General features: G+C 42.3%; 1 protein-coding gene across 1 annotated transcript in view; it reads left to right on the top strand.

Moving 5' to 3' along the window:
- Pigu (phosphatidylinositol glycan anchor biosynthesis class U) overlaps positions 1-25,715 on the top strand; it is a 90,980-nt gene that overhangs the window by 14,479 nt on the left and 50,786 nt on the right. Inside the window, exons 3-6 of the mRNA XM_059261711.1 lie at positions 9,139-9,198; positions 10,270-10,332; positions 16,532-16,641; positions 21,147-21,247. Coding sequence (XP_059117694.1) covers positions 9,139-9,198; positions 10,270-10,332; positions 16,532-16,641; positions 21,147-21,247 — 334 coding nt within the window. The remainder of the gene's footprint in view (positions 1-9,138; positions 9,199-10,269; positions 10,333-16,531; positions 16,642-21,146; positions 21,248-25,715) is intronic.

The raw sequence follows: 25,715 nt of genomic DNA, 5'->3' as shown, positions 1-25,715 counted from the left end.
CATGCCTTTAATCCCAGCACTTGGGAGGCAGAGGCAGGCGGATTTAATGTCAGCTTTTAAGCAGCTCTCAGTCCATAAATAGTTGTATGCTACGTGGCATGTAATTGGGTTTTGAAATGCTTGGCCATAAAAGCTGTGACATTGGTTTCCTAGAAAGTCCACTAAAGGTTGTTGAAGCCATAAAATTTTCTCTCTCTTTTATTTATTTTTTAAGACGTGGTTTTAGCTGGGCGGTGGTGGCGCACGCCTTTAATCCCAGCACTCGGGAGGCAGAGCCAGGCGGATCTCTGTGAGTTCAGGCCAGCCTGGGCTACCAAGTGAGTTCCAGGAAAAGGCACAAAGCTACACAGAGAAATCCTGTCTCGAAAAAACAAAAAACAACAACAACAAAAAAAAGACATGGTTTCTCTGTGTAGACTGGCTGTCCTGGAACTCGATCTATAGACCAGGCTGGCCTTGAACTCACAGAGATCCACCTGCCTCTGCCCCCTGAGTGCTGGGATTAAAGGTGTGCACCACCATGTCTGGCTCATAAAATTAGTTTGTTTGTTTGTTTGTTTGTTTGTTTGTTTTCAAGACAGGGTTTCTCTGTGTAGTTTTGGTTCCTGTCCTGGAACTCACTCTGTAGACCAGGCTGGCCTCAAACTCACAGAGATCTGCCTGGCTCTGTCTCCTGAGTGCTGGGATTAAAGGTGTGTGCCATCACCGCCCAGCCATAAAATTAGTTTGTTTGTTTTTTTTTTTTTTTTCCGGAGCTGAGGACCTTGCGCTTGCTAGGCAAGCACTCTACCACTGAGCTAAATCCCCAACCCCAAAATTAGTTTTTAAGACTAGTAAAAACAAACTAGGCATGGAGGCTCACTCTGTAACCCCAGCTTCCCAGAGGCCAAGGAAGGAAGACTGCTGTGAATTCAAGGCCTGCCCAGGCCTGGGTTATATGAGACTCTATCTCAAAATGCAAAAAAAAAAACAAACCAAAAATAAAAATACCCTTTGTTAGGCCACTATCACCTGTGACCTGAATCACTGTACCAGCTTCCTTGTTCAGTCCTGCTCACTTACTCTCTATTCTGCCGTCAGGGACATTTCTCTGAGATATAAATCTCACTTTGTCACTGTCGTGCTTGGGACCTGTATTTGCCACTAACCTCAGGCTTAAAGTCTAGACACTTAGAGGAGCATTCGAAGATCTCATTGCATTTCTTCCTGATCCTCTTTTTCTTCTCTTCCTCCCTCCCTTCCTTTTCTTAAGCACACAAGGCAGTTGTTGGGAATAGATGTGTCTGACATCCACAAACAGCCCACTAGCCCCAAGGACCAGTGGGAAGTTGGCCTCGGGGGTGCGTTAAAGCCCGATAAGTTTACTGTACTGTTCTCTTGTCTAACATCTGCTCACTATATTGTCTCCTTGTAGAAAGCCATTCTTCCCCTTTTCCAGCTTGGCTCTATGAATGAGACCCAAGCTTAGACTTCACCTTCTCCAGAGAACGGTCCGGCATCACTTTAGACAGTCAAACACTCTTACTCTATCACCTGAGGAATCTTATCCCTTTCATGACTCATACCCCACTCTTAAATTACCTCTAATCTGCCAGGGGTGGTGGTGTATGCCTTTAATCCCAGCAGGCAGGAGGCAGAGGCAGGTGGATCTCTGTGAGTTCTAGGCCAGCCTGGTCTACAGAGCGAGTCCCAGACAGCCAGGTTATCCAGAGAAACTCTGTCTCGTAAAACAAATAAACAATGTAAGATACAGACTTTGGTTTTATAATACTTGTCTGACAGTCAGTCTGTCTGCCTTTCTTTCCTCCCTGCCCCCTTTACTTTCTTTTTCTTTTGAGATGAGATCTGGTAGCTCAGACTGGCCTCTATATGGCTGGGATGATGTTGAATCCCTGACCATCTTGCTGCTGCCTTCCATGTGCTAGGTTTTATGTACTTGAATTTTGAGATGTACTTATTTTTGTGTTATGTTTATGGGTTTCTTGCCTGCATGTATGTCTGTATACCATATGTGTGCAGCTCCCACAAAGGCCAGAAGAGGGCGTTGGATTCTCTGTAACTGAGTTACCAAGAGTTGTTAGCTATAATGCGGGTACTGGGAACTGAACCTGAGTCCTCTGGAAGTCATGTTCTTAACCACTGAACCATCTGTCCAGCCCAGGTGCTTATGCACATATTTTTGAAATAAAAGCAGTAACAAAAACAGACTCCAGAGCAAAGAATATATATATCATCAGAGACATTAAAGTTCATTTTATTAGAGTGATAGGATGTGTTTTTGAAGAACAGTAATTACAGCTCTCTCTGTACTAATTACAGCTTTAAAACACCATAAGTAAAGACTGATAGGCTGAGCTAGGGAGACAACTTAGTGTGTACACGTGCTAGTAGTGCAAGGCTCTGGAAACCACATACACAGCCAGATGTGCTACACACATCTGAATCCCAGCATTTTGACAGTTAAATGGGAGATAAAGACAGAGACTCCCCTGGGACCTAATGGGCCAGCTAACCTGGAGTACACAGCATGGCAGCAGAAACAGAAAGAGACACTGCCTCAGTAAGGTGAGAGATTAGAACTGTGACCTCCAAACTGTGCTGTGGCATGCAGCACCCCCCACATGTAAATGGGGCCAGCTCTGATTTGAGTTGGAGCTTTTGGTATCTGTCAACAGTTGATAGAACGGGTGGAAGATTAGCGAGAATATAGAAAGTGTGTGTGTATGTGTTTTTTAAAGATTTGTCTGCTTTTAATTTCTGTGTATGGGTGTTTTGCCTGCATGGATGTATGTGCATGATTTGTGTTCCTGGTGCCCTTGGAGGTCAGAAGAGGGCATTGGACCTCTGGGAGTTAGGGATGGTTGTGAACTACCATATGGGTGCTTTGAGTGAAACCCAGGTCCTCTGTAAGAGCAAGTACTCTAAACCACTGAGCCATCTTTCCAGCCTCAAGAATATAAAAAATTTGCCGGGTGGTGGTGGCACATGCCTTTAATCCTAGCACTCGGGAGGCAGAGGCAGGTGGATCTCTGTGAGTTCAAGGCCAGCCTGGTCTACAGAGGGAGCTCCAGGACAGGCACCAAAAACTACAGAGAAACCCTGTCTTGAAAAACCAAAAAAAAAAAAAAAAAAAGAATATAGAAAATTTGAATAATGTTGTCAGCCAGATTGACCTAAGAATGCCCCATTCTGTAACATCAAAGTACATTTTAAATGTATGTGGAACATTTGTAACATAGACTATGTTCTGCCCAGAAAAGAAGGCTCAATATTTTATTTTATTTTTTTATGCCGAATGCTGTTTATTGAAGGGGGGAAGAGGTCTTAAATACAGGCTTACAGCACAATGGGAGAACCCCGGAGGGCAGAAGTTCGCTACAAATGTTTTACAATCTTGCATCTAAGCTGTTAGCGCCCATTATGCAGGATACACAGACAAGGAACTTCCCTTAAGCATTCAGGAGGGTAGAACCCGGCAGGGAGGCTCAATATTTTTAAGTCGCTAAAAGATTCATTTTTGCTGACCACAGAAGAACGAAATAGAGAGTTAACATCAGGAAGATATGTGGAAAATCCCCCAAATCTTTGGTAACTAAATAACCCAGGAATCAAGAAATCAAAAGAGAAATTAGAAAGTTTTTTTGAAATTAATGAAAGTGAAAACCTTAGCTGTCATATATGTAGCATGTCACCAAAGTAGTACTTAGGGAAAATTTATGGTCACTCCAACTGTGTAGTTTTGGTGCCTGTCCTGGATCTCACTCTGTAGCCCAGGCTGGCCTCAAACTCACAGAGATCCGCCTGGCTCTGCCTCCCGAGTGCTGGGATTAAAGGCATGCACCACCACCGCCCGGCTGAAATAGATTGTTTTAATGATTTTTAAAAATTTTAAATTTTGGGTGTTTGGGTGTTTGTCTGCATGTGTCTGTGTGTCACTTGCACGCTCGGTACCTGTAGAGTTACAGACAGTTGTTAGCGGCTGGCTGAGTCCTGGGATTGATGTCTCGGGCCTCTGAAGAGCAGCCAGTGTGCTCTTAACTGCTGAGCCATCGCTGCAGCTCTGACGAATCATATCCCCATATCCCCCCCCCCCCCCCTGTTTATATCAGAGGAAACTAATGCTCAGAGAGGAAAGCAACTTGCCTGAAGGCCACACAGGTACAACTTGCTATAAAAACTATGGATTTAAATCCAAATCCAACTCTAAAGTTTCCCTTCTTTCTACCATACATAACTTATTCTCCTTTACTAAAAAGCCTGTCAATGATCTTTACAATCTTGCCTTCCCCCCACACTTTTTTTTTTCTTTCTTGAAACAGGGCCTCTTACATAGCTCAGGCTGACCTAGAACTTACTGTGTAGCCTGGGCTGGTCTCGGCTTCTCAAATACTGTGATTATATATGTGAGTCACTATTCCTGGCTCAGAGTATATCTCTAGCCTTTTTGAGTTTTGGTAATAGAGTTTCCACTTAGGGCTTTGTGCATATAGGCAAAAGGTTCAACTGTTCAACTACGTCCTTAGCCCCTTTATAGTATTATAAAATATATTTTTACATGTAGTTAGGAGGTGGTGAGAATAGGTACTTCTGAGCCACCACAGTAAAACCAAATTATGTACTTCCTTTCGGATTCTGATGGGCTGGTGAGTTAGCTTACAGTAGTGGGCCGACTGTGCTGGCAAGGACAAGCAGAAAAGAAGAATAAATACCAAATAATGTTTGTTTGAAGGCATTGGAAAGTACCAAGATAATCAGAATTCAAGAGCAAAGTTCACAGAGTGAGCCTCGGGCTGGAGAGATGGCATCTGCTGTTCTTACAGGGGACCCAGGTTTGAGTATTAGCACCCCTGTCAGCCTGTAAACCTAGCTCCAGGGCATCTGATGCCCTCACCCCTCCTCTGGCATCAGCATGCAGCTACACATTACACACACAAATACAAATAGTAAAATTAAATTAAATTAATTTAAGAAATTAGTGAGACTTGGCTGGTGATGTAGCTCTGCTGGTAGAGTACTTGTCTATTTTACTTCAAACCCTGGCCTCAGTTCCAAGCATCTCATAAACCTGCTGTGGTACTGCATGCCTGTAACTCAGGAGGTGGAGCTGAGAAGATCATCCGAAGTTCAGAGGTCATCCTTGGCTACATACCAATTCTTGGTCTGCCTGGGATACCTGAGATTCTGTCTCAAGAAAACAAAAGAAAGCAGAAAAAGTAAAACCAAAGCCTGTAATCCTAGCACTGGGAAGATGGTGGTACCACAGTCAGAAGTTCAAGGTCATCTTGGCTACATAGTGAGTTTGGAGCCTGCCTTTGCTGCATGAGACTGCCTCACAAAGGTCCAGAACCAAACCAAACTAAAACAAAACAAAACACAGGAAAATAACTGTATGTTCTTTTTAAAGAAATGCATCTCAGAGCTAGGGAAATCTAGGATGTATCTTAATGATACAGGATGTACCTACCATGTCAAGGACTTGGGTTTGATCCTTTAGCACCAAGAAAAAACAAAAACAGACACCCTCCCACCCTTCTACCACTGCCACCACCACCACCACCACCAAACACCACCAAAAACACCTGAAGAGAAAGCACACCTCAAATATGAGGACACAGAGAAGTAAAAGGATTGAAAGGCTTGGTCTTGGGGTGTAGTTCGGTTAGAGTGTGTACAGAGCCATAGGTTTGATCCCCAGTGCTCATAGATCCAGGCATGGTGGCTCACACCTATAGCCCTAGCATGTAGGAAGTGGAGGTAGGAGGATCAGAAGTTCAACATCATTCTTGGCTACGAAGTGTGAGTTTGAGGATAGTTTGAAATATATGAGACCCTGGCTCCTAAACCCAAAAAGCGGAAGGAAGGAAGGAAAGAAGGAAGGGAGGAATGAGTCATGCAAATACTAGTGTGAAGAGTTGATGTAGCTTATGACTTTAAAGCCAAAAACAAAAGAAATCAAGCAACCCCCCACCTTATTAGACACATAGAGGATTATTTTATGTAATAATATAAACATTGCTCTACCCAGGGGATAGTCATTCTACACAGAACTGCATCTAACTCACAACTTCAGACTATACAAAGCAGGGACGGAGATGTAGCTCATTTGGTAGAATGCTGGTCTAGCATGCATGAATCCTTGGGTTCAGTGCACAACCCCAAACAAAACTGGGAGTGGTGGTACACATTTGCAACTCTAGTACTCGAGAGTAGTATCAGAAGTTCAAAGTCCTACTCAGTCATAGTGAGTTTGAGGACAGCCTGGGCTGTATAAGACCCTGTCTCAAAAACAAACAAAACACAAAGCAAAAGGGAGAAATAAATATGCCTATAGTCATAGTGGGACTTTTTTTTAAACTTATTTTTACTAATTTTGCTTGCGTGATTTTCTTCTGTGTAGCATGTATATGTAGTACCTTTGGAGGTGAGAAGAAGGTGTTGGGTCTCTTGACACTGGAGTCACAGATGATTGTGAGCTGCCGTGTGGGTGCTGGGACTTGAACCTGGGACCCCTGGAAGAGCAGTTAGTGCTCTTAACCTCACTCTCCTTTTTCTGTGACAGGGTCTCAAAATGTAGCCATGACTGGCCTGAAACTCAAATATATCTGCCTGTTTCTGCCTCCTGAGTGCTAAGAGTAAAGGCATGCACTACCATGTCCAGTGATAGTGGGATATATATTTAAGGTTTATTTTTTATGAGTATGTTTTGCCTACATGTGCATAGGAACACCACATATGTGCCTGGTATTGGAGGAAGTCAGAAAAGGGTATCAGATTCCATGGAACTAGAATTACAGATAGTTGTGAGCCATCATTTGGGTGCTGGGAGCCAAACCCAGGTCCTTTGCAAAAGCAGCAAATGCTCTTAACTGCTGAGCCACCTCCAGTCACAGTGATGAGATGTTTTTAACCTATGTGTTTTCATCAACGATGGAACAAAGAGACTCAAAAATCAATAGGATGTAGAAATTTTAAAGATCATTACCATACAAATTATATGTAGAATGCTGTGACCATAAATGTTAGTATGTACATTCTTTTCAAATGTATGTGGAGCACTTGTCCAAACAGACCAGATAATAAACCATAAAGCAGCTCAGAACACACTTTAAGTTATTAAAATCATGTATTGTACTTTTAATGATTATAATAGAGTTAAGCTATAAATAAATTATAATAATATAAAAAGAAGGGCTGGGGTCAATGATAGAATGTTTGCTTAGCATGTGGAAGGCCCAAAGTTTGATTTCCAGCACTTTAAAGATAAACAACAAATTTTGGAATTAAGCAATGGCCTCTTATGTATTTGCACTAAGGATTGAGCACAGGATTCATACATAATGAACACCCTACCAGTTAACTACATCACCCCCGGCTAGTCTGTACATTTTAAAGTCTCAAAGAAGAAATGTCAGTGGAAATTAGAATATATCTTCTTTAAAAAGAAGATTCATTCATTTATTTTGAGGCAGGGTTTCTCTGTGTAGCTCTGGCTGTCCTGGAACTTACTATAGACCAGGCTGGCTTCCAACTCAGAAATCTACCTGCCTCTGTTTCCCAAGTGCTGAGATTAAAGGCATGAGCTACCACTGCCTGGCAAAAGATTTATTTTTAATTGTGTGTATGTGTATGCGCTGTGTGTGCAGGAGGCCAGAAGGAAGCATCAGGTCCTCTGGTACTGTAATTACAGGTAGTTGTGAACCACCTGATGAGTGCTGGGAACCAGACTTTGGGTCTCTGCAGGGGCAGCAAGCACTCTTAACCGCTCTTAGCCTTCTCTCCAGCCCCCAGAATACATTTTAACTGAATGATATTAGGAAGAAAGCAACATACCAAAACTTTTGTGTTATTGCTAAACCCATATTGAGAGGAAAATGTATCATTGCCTCAAAAAAGAAAATACTGTGAACAACCTTATATCAATGAGATGAAAATTTAGGTAAAATGTATAAATTCCTAGAAAAATACTGCTTACCTAGACTAATAAAACAAAGCAAATCAGAATAATGTTTAATATATGAGAGAAATTGAATCCATAATTTAAGTCTTTCAAATAAAACAAAACAAAACCAAACAAAACCTCGAGAAGGCAGACTTGGAGGTGCACCTGTAACCCTAGTCCTTGGCAGGTCAAAGTGGGACCATTGGGAGCTCATGGCCATCATTGGTCATATAGCATGTTCAAGGCCAGCTTGGTCTACATGAGCCCTTGTCTTAAACCAAATAAAACCAAAATAAAAGAAAAATTTAAAAACAAAGGAGAAAACCTCAGGCCAAGATTAGTTTCACAGCAAGTGTATTTTCTCAAAAACTTTTTTTCCCCTTGAGACTGATTCTGCAGTATAAGCCAGATTGGTCTTGAACTTTCTGCTGTACTTCAGCCTAAGTACAGGGATTGTAGCAGGCATCACCATGTGGGTTTCTCCCTAGGTCTTTGAGGAAGAATTAACATATTCTTATACAAACTTACCAGAGAATAGAGAAAGGAAAAATTCCTAGTTTTTTCAGTCAACAATCTTGGTCCTCTATGGAGTGCCCCCCCCCATTTTATTTATTTACTAACTTATTTTTGAGGCAGGATCTCACATAGCCTAGGCTAGCATGGAACTTGCTATAGCCAAGATCATTTGGAACTTCTGATTCCCCTGCCCTCCTTTCCTCTACACTTCAAGTCCTGGGGTTATAAGCACATACCTGGTGTTTGGAGTGCTGGAGACCAGCCCCGGGGCTTCATGTATCCTAAGTAAACAGCCTACAAACTGAGCCACATCCTCAGCCCCTATTTATTTTTTCAAATGCAGTAAGCTGAAGTGCCCAGGCTGGTCTTGAACTCCTAAGTTCAATCTATCTTCTCACCTCAACCTCCTGAGTATCTACTGCAGGGATGAACCCCCAAGTCAAGCATGCCAGGCAGGTATCAAGCTAACATCAGGTTTTGTTATTTCCTCCACTATGTTCAACTGATGGTTTCAGTAATACTCTGTGATTTAGGACACTAAGTTGTTCAGTTAGTACAGGATAACTGTTGAAGGAAGGATCAGATTTTTTAGCTGAGTAAGTTTTCCCCCATCCCTAATTTGGAAACTGATAATTTATATTAAGGTTTAACTTAATTTTTTCATCTTTGTTTTTCTCCTACAGACTCCATTAATAATATACCTCTTTCATTTCCTAATTGACTATGCAGAATTGGTATTTATGGTAAGTATCTTTCCAGAGAAAATCAATACATGTATATACTTTTAATTTTACAGTTTGTTTTCAAGAAAATAAGGAGTTGGGTATGCTGATGCATGACTTTAATCCTAGCACTTAGGAGGCAGAGGCAGGTGGATCTTTGTGAATTTGAGGCCAGCCTGGTCTACATAGCAGGTTCCAGGCCAGCCAGAGATGTATCGTGAGACCCTGTCTGTAAGAAAGAAAAGAAAAGGAAAAGCAGAAACTGGAGTTTCTCAGAAAATAAAAGCCAAGACAATATCTTAGCTTGGAGCCTGGCTTTGGGGTGATATTATGGAGTATGAGGAGCAGGCAGGGAGTTGTGACCAGTTCTACTTTCTTATTCTTTGGTTTCTGGACTATGTAGTCTTCAATTTTCAACCCCCCAAATTCTGTGGTTGGCTTTAGCTGTGCCAGTTTGGAGGGCATCCTGAGTTTCCTAGCATTCTGCCAAGAGATTCTGACGGGGGCCTTTCAAGGACAAGAATTGAAGATTGAGATGACAGGGCGACTTTTGAGAGCAGAGCAGCTTGAAACATGAGTCAACAGAGTTGAAAATCCGGGTCAAGATAGCATAAGAAACCCTGAAGTCTTCCTTAATTATAATGGCTGCCATTTGTTGAGGATTCAACATGTATGAGGTGCTTGACATACCTGAAGCCTACAGACCAGTGGATATTATTCCCATTTAGCTTTGGGGTGTGTGTGAGTGTGTGTGTGTACCTTTTTTTTTTTTTTTTTTTTTTTTGAGACAAGGTCTCACTATGTGACCTAGGCTGATCTTGAACTCAAGAAAGTTCTCCAGCCTCCTGGTGTTACAGATGTTAACTACAATGCCTGGTTTATTTTCATTTAACTTGCTGGTCTAGAGATATGGGCCACCAGATGGAATGGATCATAGTCTAGGGGTTTTCCATCATACTTCCCTGAGTAGGCCTTGACTGGTTGTGCGTTTGGTCCTGGATAGCTCTTCAGGCCTGGCCGCACTCCAGTACTGTGTGCTAACTGTACTTGTACTGCTCCTGTACTCCCCGTTACTTCTCTTTCTCTTGACAGATGACAGACGCCCTCACCGCTATTGCCCTGTATTTTGCAATTCAGGACTTCAATAAAGTTGTGGTAAGTCATTAGTGGTGGGATTTGGTAATGTGCTTATTATGAATCCAAAGTCATGTACTTAAAGATCCAGCTATTCTAAAATAGTTAAGTTGGGCTGGTGAGATGGTTCATTGGATAGAGGCACTTGCCAGCAAGCCTGATGACCTGAGTTCTGTCTCCAAGGCCAACATGGTGGAAGGAGAGAAATGATTCCTGAATATATCACCACCACACACCGACACACAGAGAGACACACACAGAAACACGAGACACACACACACACACACACACACACACACACACACACACTCCTTAAATAAAACAAAAACAAATAAATAAATGAATAGGAAATGTCGCAGCTGTATTGGTTACATATGTAACCCCAGCACTTAGGAGGTAAAGGTTATATGAGGAGTGCAGGGTCATTCTCTATTTCACACTAATTTGTGGCCAGACTGGGCTTAATAACATACTATCTAAAATAAAATTTTAAAGGTCTTCCCTTTTATCAGTTTATTTTTTCAAAGGAAAAATGAACATAGTCTTTAACTTACTGTATCAGGCCTCTTAAGTAAAATTAGATTCCCAGTGTTGATAAAGCTGTTTTCCTTCAGAGAGGAATTTGGAGGTTGGAGATTGAGCCCAGGGCCTTGGAAAATGCCAGGCAAGTGCCATACCACTGAGCTGCATCCCCCAGCCCTAAAAGAACAATCTTTGCCGGGCGGTGGTGGCTCACGCCTTTAATCCCAGCACTCAGGAGGCAGAGGCAGGTGGATCTCTGTAAGTTTGAGGCAAGCCTGGGCTACAGAGTGAGTTCCAGGACAGGCTCCAAAGCTACACAGAGAAACCCTGTCTCGAAAAACCAAAAAAAAATAAAAGAAAGAAAGAAAGAAAAAACAATCTTAATTAGAAAATTTGGCATATTGGGCTGGCAAGATTGCCAGTCAGTAAGCATGCTTGCTGCCAATCCCTGGAACCCATATGGTGGACATTGTCTTCTGACCTCCATAAGCATCCCATGGTACCTGTGAGCTCCTACATACAAACAAACAAATGTGAAAAAAGTATTATGTAAAGATGATTATTTTTTCGGTGTGTGGGATGGTTGTTTGCTTGTCTTTGTTTTTTCAAGACAGGGTTTCTCTGTATAGCCCTGGCTGTCCTAGAACTTGCCCTGTAGACCAGGCTGACCTTGAATTCAGATCTGCCAGCCTTTGCCTCCTGAGTGCTGAGATTAAAGGTGTGTGCCCAGGCTGACACAGCCATATCCAGAGCTGTGAAAAATGGGAATGACATCCCTTCCAAAGGAAACTGAGGAACAAAGAGTACTTCACAATACTGTGGGAAGGGTGATAACAGAGTCCAAAGTATTTTTTCCTATTCCCACAGCTCTGACCCTTTCTCTAAAACCAACACCTGTAAGCAACATTATACAACCCAAATCAAAGTTAATTGTAATGTTAAAAAAAAAAAAAGGTGTGTGCCACCACCATCCAATGTGAAATTTATTCTTAATTATGTAATGTCCAAGGAGAATTGCATCATGGGATCATTCTCCTTTTCCAGGCTTCTGGGAGGATTAACAGATGTACCAGGTGTACTACGTATGTAATTATGAAAAACAAAAGTTGGCTCCCATCTTCCTTGTGTGTCTGGGAGCGACTGAGGTTTAGGTCAGGGTAGGATGAGGGTGCATCTTAGTGACCTTCTGTTACCAAGTAATAGAACCAGAAACAGTAATTTGCCTTTCTGTAGCACTGTGATGGATTAAAAAAAAAATAAAGCTGTTGAATTCTAGACTTTTAGACCTCATAGAGATTTAAAAAATGTCTGGAGTATGGCCTTTTAATTTGATACCCATTTATAGGTTTTGGGGTATATTGAATCCTTAAAAGGTGTAAAAACCATATATGTGTATATCGTGTTTTGTGGGTCCACAGCTGTCTTTGACTCTTTCCCTAAGGGATTAAAAATTCAATTTAAAATGTTTAATTACATTTATGTGTGTTCTTAACTGCATTTAAATTTTTATTACATTTATTTGTATGTTGGGCTGGCAGGTTGATATTTATGCCACAGCAAGTGTGTAGAGGTCAGAGGACAACCCATGGAAGTCAGTCTAGGTCCCAGGGAATCAAACTCAGGGTGTCAGGCTTGGTGGCACACACCCTTAACCTGCTCTGCCATCTCACTGGCCCTAAGAACTGTATTTCAGACTTAGAGGCTTTGATTACTAAGGCTGAGGAGTATATCTCATACTAATGAAACATGATCTAAAAGCTTTAGAGGCAGAGTTGAACTATTCCACCAGGATTCCCTTGAGGGTCACAGATTAAATAACTGGACATAAGATTCATAAACCGATGATTCCATAGATAAATCCTAGCAAAGGCAGACAGATCTCTGTAAGTTCAAGTCTAGAATGATCTACATAGTGAGACCCTGTTTTGAAAACAAATAGAAAACGTAGATTGTAGCTGGACGGTGGTGGCACACACCTTTTATCCCAGCACATGGGAGGCAGAAGCAGGCGGATCTCTGTGAGACCTGGCCAGCCAGATCTACTGAGTGAGTTCTAGGACAGCCAAGGCTACACAGAGAAACCCTGTCTCGAAAAAAAAGATAGATTGTGTATTGTGGCTGGCATATGCTGTTTCTGAGTTTATGTGGAAACAAGAGGATTTGTTTTTTAACTTTTGTATTTTAAAATTAAGAAAGATGAGTGTGGTATCTCATGCCTGGTAGATGCAGGAAGATGCCTCAGCTACACGGAAAATTTGAGGCCAGCTTGGGGTGCGTGAACCCCGTCTCAAACAATGACAACAAAGAAATAAAAAGAGGGAGAGAGAACTAAGTGGCCTTGTGGAGATTGTCGTCTGTTTGTGTTTTGTTAAGTGTGTGAGCTTTTGTCTGCGTGTTTGTATGTGCACCATGTGTGTGCCTGGTGCCTGCAGAGGCCAGAAGAGGGCGTCGGATGCCCTGGAGCCAGAGTTACAGACAGTTGAGAGTCACCATGTAGGTGCTGAGAATGGAACTCAGGTCCTCTGCAAGTGCTCTTAACTTAAAGAATGAGCCATCTCTCCAGCCCTGTGTGTGTGTGTATCTGTGTGTGTGTGTGTGTGTGTGTGATTTTGGGTTTTTTTGTTCTTGTTTTTGAGACAGGGTCTCATGTAGGAGTCCAAGATGACCTTGAACTTTTTTTTTTTTTTTTTTTTTTTTTTTTTTTTGGTTTTTTGAGACAGGGTTTCTCTGTGTAGCATTTGGAGCCTGTCCTGGAACTCACTCTGTAGACCAGGCTGTCCTCAAACTCACAGAGATCCACCTGCCTCCCAGTGCTGGGATTAAAGGCGTGTGCCGCCGCCGCCGCCGCCGCCGCCGCCGCCGCCGCCGCCACCACCACCACGACCACCACCCTGCTGACCTTGAACTTCTAAACCTTGTGTCTATCTCCCAAGTGCTAGGGATTATAGGTATATGCCACCATGCCCAGTTTACTATGCTATTTCTTAGTGTACCAAGACTGAATTAAAATTTGAAATATTTTTGTTTCCCTATTTCCAGAGTTCAGATTATTATGACATTGAATCTCTTGGTTAGGGTGAATTTTATTTACACTATGTCACAAATGGACTCATTTTGAATAACAGCAATTTATTTATTTACTTATTTTTCTTTTGTTTCTGCAGTGCTGGGAATCAAACCCAGCACAATGCTCTATGACTGAGCTTTGTTTGTTTTGAGACAGGGTCTTGGTACATAGCTCAAGTGGACTTAGAGTTTGTGATCCTCCTGATTCAACCTCTTTTGTTTTTTGTTTTTGTTTTTGTTTTTGTTTTTCCCTTCCTGAAACAGGGTTTCTCTGTGTAACAGTCCTGGCTGTCCTGGAACTCGCTATGTAGACCAAGCTGGCCTTGAACCCAGAGATTCACCCTCTCTACATCCCAAATGCTGGGATTAAAGGTGTGCACCACCACCACCACCACCACCACCACCACCACCACCACCTGGCCATTGATTTGGCCTTTTGAGTACTGGGATTAGGGGAATGTTTCACCCCCATATGAATGCTGAAAGTGGCAACTCTTAGTGCTACTATCACATCATGTACTGCTCTTTTTTTTTTTTTTTTTTTTTTTTTTGTAGTGTTTAGGATAAAACCCAGAGCCTTATGTATGTGAGGTCTACTACTGAGGTACACTTCAAGCCTTTGTTATTGATTGATTGATTGATTATGTGTGTACACTTGCTATGGTACACATAGACTAAAACTAGCAGGAGTTGGTTCTCTTCTTCCACCATGTTGGTCTCAGGAATTGAACTCAGATCGTTTGGCTTGATGCAAGCTCCTTTACTTTCTGAGCACTCTTACTGACCCTGATTATTTTTTGAGACTGAGTTTCCATATGTAGTACAGATTGTCCTAGAACTAATTCTGTAGCCTTGGTTGGCCTCTAATTCATGATCTTTCCTCTACCTCCTGGGTGCTGGGATTATAGGTGTATGCCACTACACCTAGATATCACACTACTATGATTTAGATAGAATGTCAGCACATGTATTCCTAAAAGGCTCTACTTTGTAAAGGAGGGAGAGTCGTTTTCTTCAGTAGTATTACCACTGGTAAACTGTCTGCGCTTCAGTATATAATGCCTCCTTCCCTTGCTAATGCAAGCAACCCTAATTAAACTCAATTGATCTTTGTCTCTCTGTCTCTCTGTCTCTAACTGGTCTTCCCCTCAAAACTGGTCTATTTCTGTCTCTGTCTCTCTGTCTCTGTCTCTCTGTCTCTCTCTGTCTCTCTGTCTCTCTCTCTCTCTTACACACACACACACACACACACACACACACACACACACACACACAGGAAAATAGAGAGGGTGTGATGCCTCAGTGGTTGATAGCACTGATTGATCTTCTAGAGGATCCAGGTTCAATTCCCAGCACCCACGTGGCAGCAGCTCACAACTGTTCAAAACTCTAGTTCCAGGGGATCCAAAGCCCTCTTCTGGTCTTACGGGCACCAAATACTCATGTGGTGCACAGACACATGCAGACACATGCCAGCAAAAGACCCATAAACATAAAAGAAAATAAAAAGGGACTTGTTGGACCAAAGAGTACAGCAGGAGGGAGAAGTAGATGAGAGAGCGATGGGAGATGGCTGTGATCGAAATACCATTCTATACATGTCTGAAATTATCAAAGGATAAATAAAAATTACCTTTACAAAGTCACCATTTGTTAAAAGGATCCTTACGCTATAGTCAGCAAACATTTAGTTTTGGTAGGACTTGAGACGATCCTGCAGTCTGCACAGTGTCCTGGAAAACTGGTGCTGAGGGGACTTCACACCCACCCTCTCTTCAGCTGTTAGCCTGTGGAATATGAATGCTAACTGCTGGTAGCCAGTTCATTTGGCAAAAGAATCATTAGCCTAATCTGTCCTTTGCTGTGATGCTGTTTCCCTTTTAGAATTTGTTGGGATACATCAGGGAAAGCAAAGAGCTTTCCACCCCCCATCTGACTGCGTCTTAACTCCACTAGTCTCCTTTCTTTATTTTAACTATTTCACACTTCTTCTGTGGTAGTATAAGAGAAAACCAAACAAACAAACCTTTGAAAGAGAAGAATGAGGAAGGGAACCTGAGATAACATGCATCCAGGTCATTGAAACTGCTTGAACATGTTTTGCTGATAGGACTTTGAAGCCCTGCCACCACTGATGTTACCTCCCAGAGTGACTCAGAGGTGGCTTTGCTGTACATTCATTCATTCGTTTGCCCATTGTGCTAAGTGATCGACATACACAGAAAGCAAATAAAGTCATCCAAACCCTTGTGGAACTTACACTCTAGGGAGGAGCCAGGCATTAGTCAGTTACACAAAGAAGGCAAAACTTAGAGCTGTGGGCTCCGGTGAAAGAATGGGTACAGTAGGGCAGCTCAAGGACTGTGCCTTTCAAGGATGGGAGGACTTAGCTGAGTTCTCAAAGCTCTGGGAGCTAACTAGGGGAGAGTAAGGGTCAAATGCAGAGTTCTGCGAACATGAGGAACATTGCTTGTTCATGTGCTGGAACTCGGTGGGATGGGGTGGAGGAGCGAGTGTGAGAGGATCTTGGAGAAGCAGGGTGGGACAGACAGTGGTGTGTGGGTCTTCATCCTAAAAACAATGGCAAACCAACTATTTTGTGTGTCTTGTGCACCCCCCCCCCCACCTCTAGTTTAAAAAGCAGAAACTCCTCCTAGAACTGGACCAGTATGCCCCAGATGTGGCCGAACTCATCCGAACCCCTATGGAAATGCGATACATCCCTCTGAAAGTGGCCCTGTTGTAAGTATTCCCTTACAAATCAAAGCTCAGTGCCAACAAGTGCAAGGAAAATCTGATGAGACTTTCCCATGTTGTTGTAGTTTTAGAGATCTGTGGTCTTAGTCATCAAGTATTTGCTGTAGTTCTCTTACACAACTGGAGTTTTGGCCAGCAAAAGACACAGAGCCATTATGTCGCTGTTGAGACAAAGACTTACACAGGGACATGGCACAATCAAATCCTTCACAAAGGCTTTCTGACTCAGTGCTGATCTGGGCTGGAACCTGCTTGTAACTAGTATTTCTAAAAAATGGTAGTTCATTACTGATGAATTCTGGTCTTTATGTGGCTGTTGTTTTACATAGCTTCTGTATTTCATGTATGATTTAGTTCCCTGTTTGTAATGTAGAAAACTGAAGTAAAATAGCCGTCTGGGCTCAGTGACCAGCATGGAAGAGTGACACCAGCTGATGCTTTAAGAAAGAATTCTCTAGGAGTAATTAGCACTGCCAGTGAGTGTGATCTCAGGTTATTCCCATTTGTGTTTCTAAGATAGGCGAAGTGAATTATTTAATCAACTAGTAGTCATCAGATATTAATAACGTGCTAGTTTCTAGGAACACATACGGAACAAAACATAAATTTCTTCATGGAAAAACATGCCCATAGAATTTTTTAGAATTAGCAGCTAGGCATCCCAGGCTCAGGGGGCCTAAGGCAGGTGGATTGCTGAGTTTGAGGCTAATCTGTGCTATATAGCATGTTCATATCAGAAAACAAGGGACTGTGGAGGGAACTTGGTAGAGTGGGAGCACAGCACATACGAGGTCCCCAGCACCAAATACACTGGCAGGGTGGTGCTTGTCTGTGACCCCACCACTTGGGAAGAGGAGGCAGGGGGATCAGAAGTTCAGGATCAGCTTCACCTACATAATGAGTTTGAAGCCAGCTTGGGTCATCTTGGATTCTTTCCTGGGGGCAGGTCTTTAGGAGCCTTTTCCCTGTGTGTGAATTTCCCTTTCAGTATTCCAGGTAGATGTCTAGGCAGCTGCTTCTTCAATGTCACCTATTTACAAATGGTTTTGTGTTTTTTCTCCTATGAGATAATTTTGGTATATCAGTTCTCAACTACATATTTAGGAAATTTGATGGGAACTACTTTAATAGGACCAAAGGTTTAGTAACATAATGAACCCTTATGGACTCTTGTGTCCCCTGAGGGTAGTTTCATAATAGCAACAGCCATTTCTTTAAAGGTTGTGTAACAAGTCTATCTGATTGCTGGGAAAAACAAAACAAAAGACCCATCAAAAACCCCCAAGAGTTTCTAGGCCTTTGGTTTTAGAACTACTAATCTTACATTCCTAGGAGATGGGATTAGCTTTAAGGTCTTTATTTGTGAATAATTATTATAATCTTTTCCCCAAGACACTTGTGTTTCTTCCTTTCTGACAATCAAAATTGTGTAACTGGCCTTTCTTCCTGTGTCTGCCAGGAAACTCAGGTCTGAGGCTGGTGATTGTACAGCTGTAGTCTGTCTGAGGCTGGTGATTGTACAGCTGTAGTCTGTCTGAGGCTGGTGATTGTACAGCTGTAGTCTGTCTGAGGCTGGTGATTGTACAGCTGTAGTCTGTCTGAGGCTGGTGATTGTACAGCTGTAGTCTGTCTGAGGCTGGTGTTGTACAGCTGTAGTCTTGTCTGAGGCTGGTGATTATACAGCTGTAGTCTTGTCTGAGGCTGGTGATTGTACAGCTGTAGTCTGTCTGAGGCTGGTGATTGTACAGCTGTAGTCTGTATGAGGCTGGTGATTGTACAGCTGTAGTCTGTCTGAGGCTGGTGATTGTACAGCTGTAGTCTGTCTGAGGCTGGTGATTGTACAGCTGTAGTCTGTCTGAGGCTGGTGATTGTACAGCTGTAGTCTGTCTGAGGCTGGTGATTGTACAGCTGTAGTTTGTATGAGGCTGATTATTGTACAGCTGTAGTCTGTCTGAGGCTGGTGATTGTACAGCTGTAGTCTGTCTGAGGCTGGTGATTGTACAGCTGTAGTTTGTATGAGGCTGATTATTGTACAGCTGTAGTCTGTCTGAGGCTGGTTATTGTACAGCTGTAGTCTGTCTGAGGCTGGTTATTGTACAGCTGTAGTTTGTGTGAGGCTGGTGATTGTACAGCTGTAGTCTGTCTGAGGCTGGTGATTGTACAGCTGTAGTCTGTCTGAGGCTGGTGTTGTACAGCTGTAGTCTTGTCTGAGGCTGGTTATTGTACAGCTGTAGTCTTGTCTGAGGCTGGTGATTGTACAGCTGTAGTCTTGTCTGAGGCTGGTGATTGTACAGCTGTAGTCTGTCTGAGGCTGGTGATTGTACAGCTGTAGTTTGTATGAGGCTGATTATTGTACAGCTGTAGTCTGTCTGAGGCTGGTGATTGTACAGCTGTAGTCTGTCTGAGGCTGGTGATTGTACAGCTGTAGTTTGTATGAGGCTGATTATTGTACAGCTGTAGTCTGTCTGAGGCTGGTTATTGTACAGCTGTAGTCTGTCTGAGGCTGGTTATTGTACAGCTGTAGTTTGTATGAGGCTGGTGATTGTACAGCTGTAGTCTGTCTGAGGCTGGTGATTGTACAGCTGTAGTCTGTCTGAGGCTGGTGTTGTACAGCTGTAGTCTTGTCTGAGGCTGGTTATTGTACAGCTGTAGTCTTGTCTGAGGCTGGTGATTGTACAGCTGTAGTCTTGTCTGAGGCTGGTGATTGTACAGCTGTAGTCTTGTCTGAGGCTGGTGATTGTACAGCTGTAGTCTGTCTGAGGCTGGTGATTGTACAGCTGTAGTCTGTCTGAGGCTGGTTATTGTACAGCTGTAGTCTGTCTGAGGCTGGTGATTGTACAGCTGTAGTTTGTATGAGGCTGGTGATTGTACAGCTGTAGTCTGTATGAGGCTGGTGATTGTACAGCTGTAGTCTGTCTGAGGCTGGTGATTGTACAGCTGTAGTCTGTCTGAGGCTGGTGATTGTACAGCTGTAGTCTTGTCTGAGGCTGGTGATTGTACAGCTGTAGTCTTGTCTGAGGCTGGTTATTGTACAGCTGTAGTCTTGTCTGAGGCTGGTGATTGTACAGCTGTAGTCTGTCTGAGGCTGGTGATTGTACAGCTGTAGTCTGTCTGAGGCTGGTGATTGTACAGCTGTAGTCTGTCTGAGGCTGGTGATTGTACAGCTGTAGTCTGTCTGAGGCTGGTGATTGTACAGCTGTAGTCTGTCTGAGGCTGGTGATTGTACAGTTGTAGTCTGTCTCAGGCTGGTTATTGTACAGCTGTAGTCTTGTCTGAGGCTGGTGATTGTACAGCTGTAGTCTGTCTGAGGCTGGTGATTGTACAGCTGTAGTCTGTCTGAGGCTGGTGATTGTACAGCTGTAGTCTGTCTGAGGCTGGTGATTGTACAGCTGTAGTCTGTCTGAGGCTGGTGATTGTACAGTTGTAGTCTGTCTGAGGCTGGTGATTGTACAGCTGTAGTTTGTATGAGGTTAGTTATTGTACAGCTGTAGTTTGTATGAGGCTGGTTATTGTACAGCTGTAGTTTGTATGAGGCTGCTATTGTACCTCTCTGTTCTTTGGTTTTCCTAGCTTTGCCTGTAACCTTTCTTCTTATGTATTTTCCCTGGTCTTGATTATGGCTGGTTTTACTTTATTACTATTTTTGTTATTTGTTCTCATTTTAGCTGATGCATATCTTTTGTAGAAGCAGGACAGAAATAAATAAAAAGAATCCATTTTGACTAAGACTTTCCAACTCAAAACACTTCAGATGTATTTTTTGATTCCATTCCTTCCCACTTTATGGGGAAAGGACTCCAGCTTAACTCTTTCCTAATGGGAGGTCACGATCTTGTGAAGTTCTATGCCAGCTAACTTATAGAATTTAGAGGATCCTTTGCCTGTTCATGGGCCTGGGTCAGGGGATACTGCTCTGCTATGAAGAAGGCTGAGTAGAAAGAATATTGGCTTTAGAACCAGGAAGAACTGATTTTTTGAATATATTTAATAGCTTGTAAAAACTTGGGCAAGTTATTTAATCACTGAATCTTATCTGCAAAAGTAAGATAATGCTACTGGGCCAGGTGGTACATACCTGTGATCCCAGCACTCAGGAGGTGGAAGCTAGAGGATCAGGAAGTCAATGTCTACATGAGACCGTGTCTCAAAAACAAAACAAAACGAAACAAAAAACCAAACAAACCAAAATATAACAACCACAAAAAAGCCCCACTAAAACAAAACAAAAACTAGAATGTTTTTGTTAGTTTATAGGATCTTTATGGTTAGTAAATAGAAATATGACAGTTTTGCATATGTCTCATAGCATAATGTTGAGTGTCTTTATTCATTGACACCTGATCTCACTCTATTCTATTGTATTTGGGACAATTCATTTCTAAGGAGTTTCCTTCCTTTTTGTAAGTGAGTTGGACTTCATGGCTGTGGTGGCCAGGACTCTCTGGTCCATTGATCGTGTTTACTAATGACAAACGTGTGTGTTTCCCCAGCTACCTCCTAAATCCCTATACGATCCTGTCTTGTGTTGCTAAGTCGACCTGCGCCATCAACAACACCCTCATTGCATTCTTCATTTTGACCACAATAAAAGGTAAGGCCCCAAGAAGAGTATAAAACATGCAGGGCTTTGTTACACTATGCTCCACTTTTTTTTTTCTTTTCTTCTAAAGCAGCACAAGCTGTACATGGTAGCACATACTTATAAGCCCAACATCTGGGAGGCTGAGACAAGAGGATCTGGAATTCAAGGCCAGCCTATGCTATATAGCAAGAATTTCAAAAAAGAAAGAAAAAATACAATATTTTTAAAAATTACACACAAATAGTTAAAGATTAATATAGAAAATGTAGCTAAACTGAGAGCAAAAAGTTAGTCCTGAAAATCTACCACTCAGAACCACCGTTGCCGTAGCTTTTTTGAATGTCAGTCTTCTGTAACCCTAGTCCAACTGTCATCTTCTCCCAGTGTAGCTGATGAAATAAAGAAAGAGAAGCAGTCCTGATGTGTAAGGTGTCGAGGCCAGCCTTTGTTGTTGTTTTGAGTCAGGCTGGGGGAGGATGACTGTAAGCTCATAATCCTCCTGCCTCCACCTCCCAAGTGCTGGTATTACAGGCTTGTGCCATCACTTCTGGCTAGTTCAGATTCTTTGGAGCAATACTTTACTATTATTTACTTCTAGATTTCTGAACTATATAACTACTTTATGAATGATAAATTTTAGACATTTTTAATTGTGTTGCATTATGAGAAATGAAGATTTCTTACAGCACTTTTGTACCAGTGTCCCTGCTTCCTCTTTGTTTGGTTTTCTTATAGTTACATTTCAGTTTCGATTAAATCAGTAGTTGGGTTGGGTGTGTGACTCAGTGGTAGTATGTACTTAGCATGTATGGCTAGGCTCTTGCTTTTAAACTCTAGCACCAATAAATAGATAAATCTATGGTCAGTACTTACATTTCATGACACTGTATATTATCACTGCTGGACAGAGCAGCAACTATTATTACTTTTGCTTTTTTCTATGTGATTATTTTTATATCACACCTTATTTTTCCTGGATTGTTTTTATTTCATTTTGGGTTATGTTTAGTTTTTAATTTTATTGTTATGTGTGTTTGTGGTATGTTCATGGGAATACACATGCCATGGTGCATGTGTGTAGGGCAGAGGGCAACTCTGTAGTTGGCTCTCTCCTCCTACCCTTTTTTTTGTGTGTGTGTGTGTGTGTTTTGAGGCGAGTTTCTCTGTGTAGCCTTGGCTGTCCTGGAACTCACTCTCTAGACCAGGCTGGCCTTGATCTCACAGAGATCCACCTGCCTCTGCCTCCCAAGTGCTGGGATTAAAGGTGTGCACCACCACTACCTTGGCTCTCCTTCGGCCTTTTCTGGATTCTGAGATAGAATTTGGGTCATCAGACTTTCACAAGTGCCTTTACCCATAGAAACGTCTTGTTTGTTTGTTTGTTTGTTTGTTTGTTTTGAGACAAGGTCTCTCTTACATAGCCCTGGCTGGCCTGGAACTTGCTAACTAGACCAGCATAGCCTTGAACTCACAGAGTTCCACCTACCTCTGCCTTCTAAGAAAGCATTGGGATTGTAGGCATGTGCTACTATTGATTGCTGAACCATCTCTCTAGCCCCCAAACGTACATTTTTGTTTCCTTTGTTTCTTAGAGACAGGGTCTCATTTTGCAGCCTAGTCTGGTCTAGAGCTCAATTTGTAGCCCATATTGCCCTTAAAATGCCTTTATCTACCAAGTGCTGGTGTTTGTCACTATGCCCAGCTTTAAAAGTTTGGGGACTGGAAAGATAGCTCAGTGGTTAAGAGAATTGGCTGCTCTTCCAGAGGTCCTGAGTTGGATATCCAGCATACACATGGTGTCTAGCCCTAAGGGATCTAGTGTTCTCTTCTGACCTTTACAAGTACTGTATACACATGGTATACAGACATACATGCAGGCAGAATATCCATACATATAAGATAAAAATAAAGGTTAAAACTTCAAAAAGAATATTTTTGTTATAATCTGTTCTTAGTGGTTTAATTATAGTTTTACTTATATACTGTCATTTTAGTGAGGTTTCTGGAGAAATGAAGTATAGAACATGTGACTGATCTGCCATTGGAACTAAAAGTCTCTTCCATTCACATATGGGTTATATTTTATAGTTTTCTCCCACTTTTCTTTCAGACATTTAGATATTATATATAATAACTGGTGCCAGGCATGGTACATGTCTTTAATCCCAATTCAAAGGCCAGGCTGATCTACATAGTGAGTTCCAGGACAGCCAGAGCTACATAGTGAGACCCTTCCTATCTCAAAAAAAAAAAAAAAAAAAAAAGTTATTTAACAAACAACACCAAAACTCAGTTATTTAAAACAGCCATAAAATGAACTTAGCTCATACTTTATCAGCTAGAGATCATCTGATCTATATAGATGTGACTAGTCATTTTATTAGTTTCACTGTGGCTCATTTGTGCCATCAATAGAGAGTTAGAATTTACTAATCTACGTAGGGCCTCACTCTCCACGTCTGTCATCCTCCTACATCGAGGGCCTAACCTAAGCATGTTCCTATAGGAATGGGAGAAGCATAATTGACATGAAGCCCAAACAGGCATGACTTTCTTTCTCTCTTTGTTTCTTTCTTTTGTTTTTGCGAGACAGGGTTTCTCTGTGTAACAGCTCTGACCATCCTGGAACTCACTCTGTAGACCAGGCTGGCCTCTAACTCATAGAAATCTGCCTGACTCTGCCCCGAGTGCTGGAGTTAAGGGTGTATGCCACCACCCTCTGGCCAGGCATGACTTCTAAGTTTCTGCTTGTATCATATATATTAATATCCCATTGATCAAAATATAATACACGGACCAGTTGTGGTTACATGTGTCTGTAATTTTAGCATCCAGGAGTCAGAGGCAGGAGGATTGCCACAAATTAAAGGACAGCCTTATCTGTAAAAGTGAGTCCTAGGACAGTTTGAGTGACAGTGAAACCCTAACTCAACAACCAAACAAAACAAGAACAAGTAAACAGAAGAAAGGGGAGGGTGACTGTCTTTCTTGTCCACTGTGGGAAGACACTGTGAAGTTGAAAGAACGTCTGGACACAGGGAGGCATGGAGATCTGAAGCGACCTAGTAACATATATATCAACATTTTGTCTGTTGTTTGTGTTATGTTAGTTACTTTTCTGTTGCTGTGACGAAACACCCTGACCAAGGCAACTTATAGAAGAAAGAGTCTGAGGCTTGCAGTTCCAGAGGATAAGAGACCATCACCATCATGGCAGGATAGGCATGGCACTGTACCAGCTGCTGAGAACTCATAGCTAGACCCAGAAGCAGAGAACACACTGGGAATGGCATGAGTCTTTTGAAACCTCAAAGCTGGCTCCCAGAGACATATCTACCCCAACAAGGCCACACCTCCTAATTCTTCCCAAACAGTTCTATCAGTTGGGGACCAAATAATCAAACATATGAGCCTGTGGGGACCATTCTCATTCAAACTATTATAGTTCGTTTGTTTGTTTGTTTTAGAGACAGTCTGCCATGCTGTCTAGGTTGGTCTCAAACTTACAGTCCTCTCTCTTTGGTCTCCCAAGTGCTCAAATGATCATAGCTAGATGTAGTCTGGGTTTTATTTTGTTTTTCATAAATTGTATTAATTGTGTGTCTGAGTGTGTATGAGCATGTACATGCATGCCACAGTACACTTGCGGAGGTAAGAAAACAACTTTGGGATTTGGTTTTCACCTTCCACTGTGGGCTCTGGGGATTGAATGCATGCACTCAGGCTTGTGTGCCAAGTGTTATAGCTGCTGAGCTATCTCACCAGTCTGAGTTTGTTTGGTTGTTTTTTTTCCTTGAGACAGAGTCTCACTATATAACCCTGACCTCAAACTTGCTATATAGACTAGGCTGGTCTCAAACTCACCACCTGCCTCTGCCTCCCAAATGCTAGGATTAAAGGCATGTGCCACTTTGACCAGCCCAAGTCTGCCAAGTCTGTTATTACTGAATACTATTCCATTGTGTGAATGAATATATGTAGATTCTTGTTTTTAGATTCAATTTTTAATTATGTATATCTGTGTATGGGGGCTATGCACTCAGAAGACAGTGTTGGATTCTTGGAGCTAGAGTTAGAGATGGCTGTGAGTGCTGGGAATTGAATTTGGGTCCTTTGGAAGAGCAGTAAGTGCTCTTAACCCCTGAGCCATCTCTTCAGTGTAGATGTAACCAACTGTTTTATTAAATAAGAAACACAGAACCAATGAAAGAAGAAAACCAAGAGATCAGAGCTAAGAGCCTTACCCTGCAGCTAGCCTCTTCAGCCAAGAGACCTCTCCAAAAGAGAGCTACTTCCTGTGTGTTTGTCTTTATATAGTCTTTCTGTTCTGCCTTCTCATTGGTGGTAAACCCAAACACATGACTGCCTCGTCACTGCCTGTCTGTAGAGACTTCCAGGTCTTCTATGGTTGGTACTGAGATTAAAGGCGTGTGTCTCCAATGCTGGCTGTATCCTTTTACACACAGAGATCTACCTA

The sequence above is a fragment of the Peromyscus eremicus genome, chromosome 4 (genome assembly GCF_949786415.1).
Source record: "Peromyscus eremicus chromosome 4, PerEre_H2_v1, whole genome shotgun sequence".
Taxonomy (NCBI): Eukaryota; Metazoa; Chordata; class Mammalia; order Rodentia; family Cricetidae; genus Peromyscus; species Peromyscus eremicus.
This window is presented reverse-complemented; position numbering and strand designations above follow the sequence as displayed.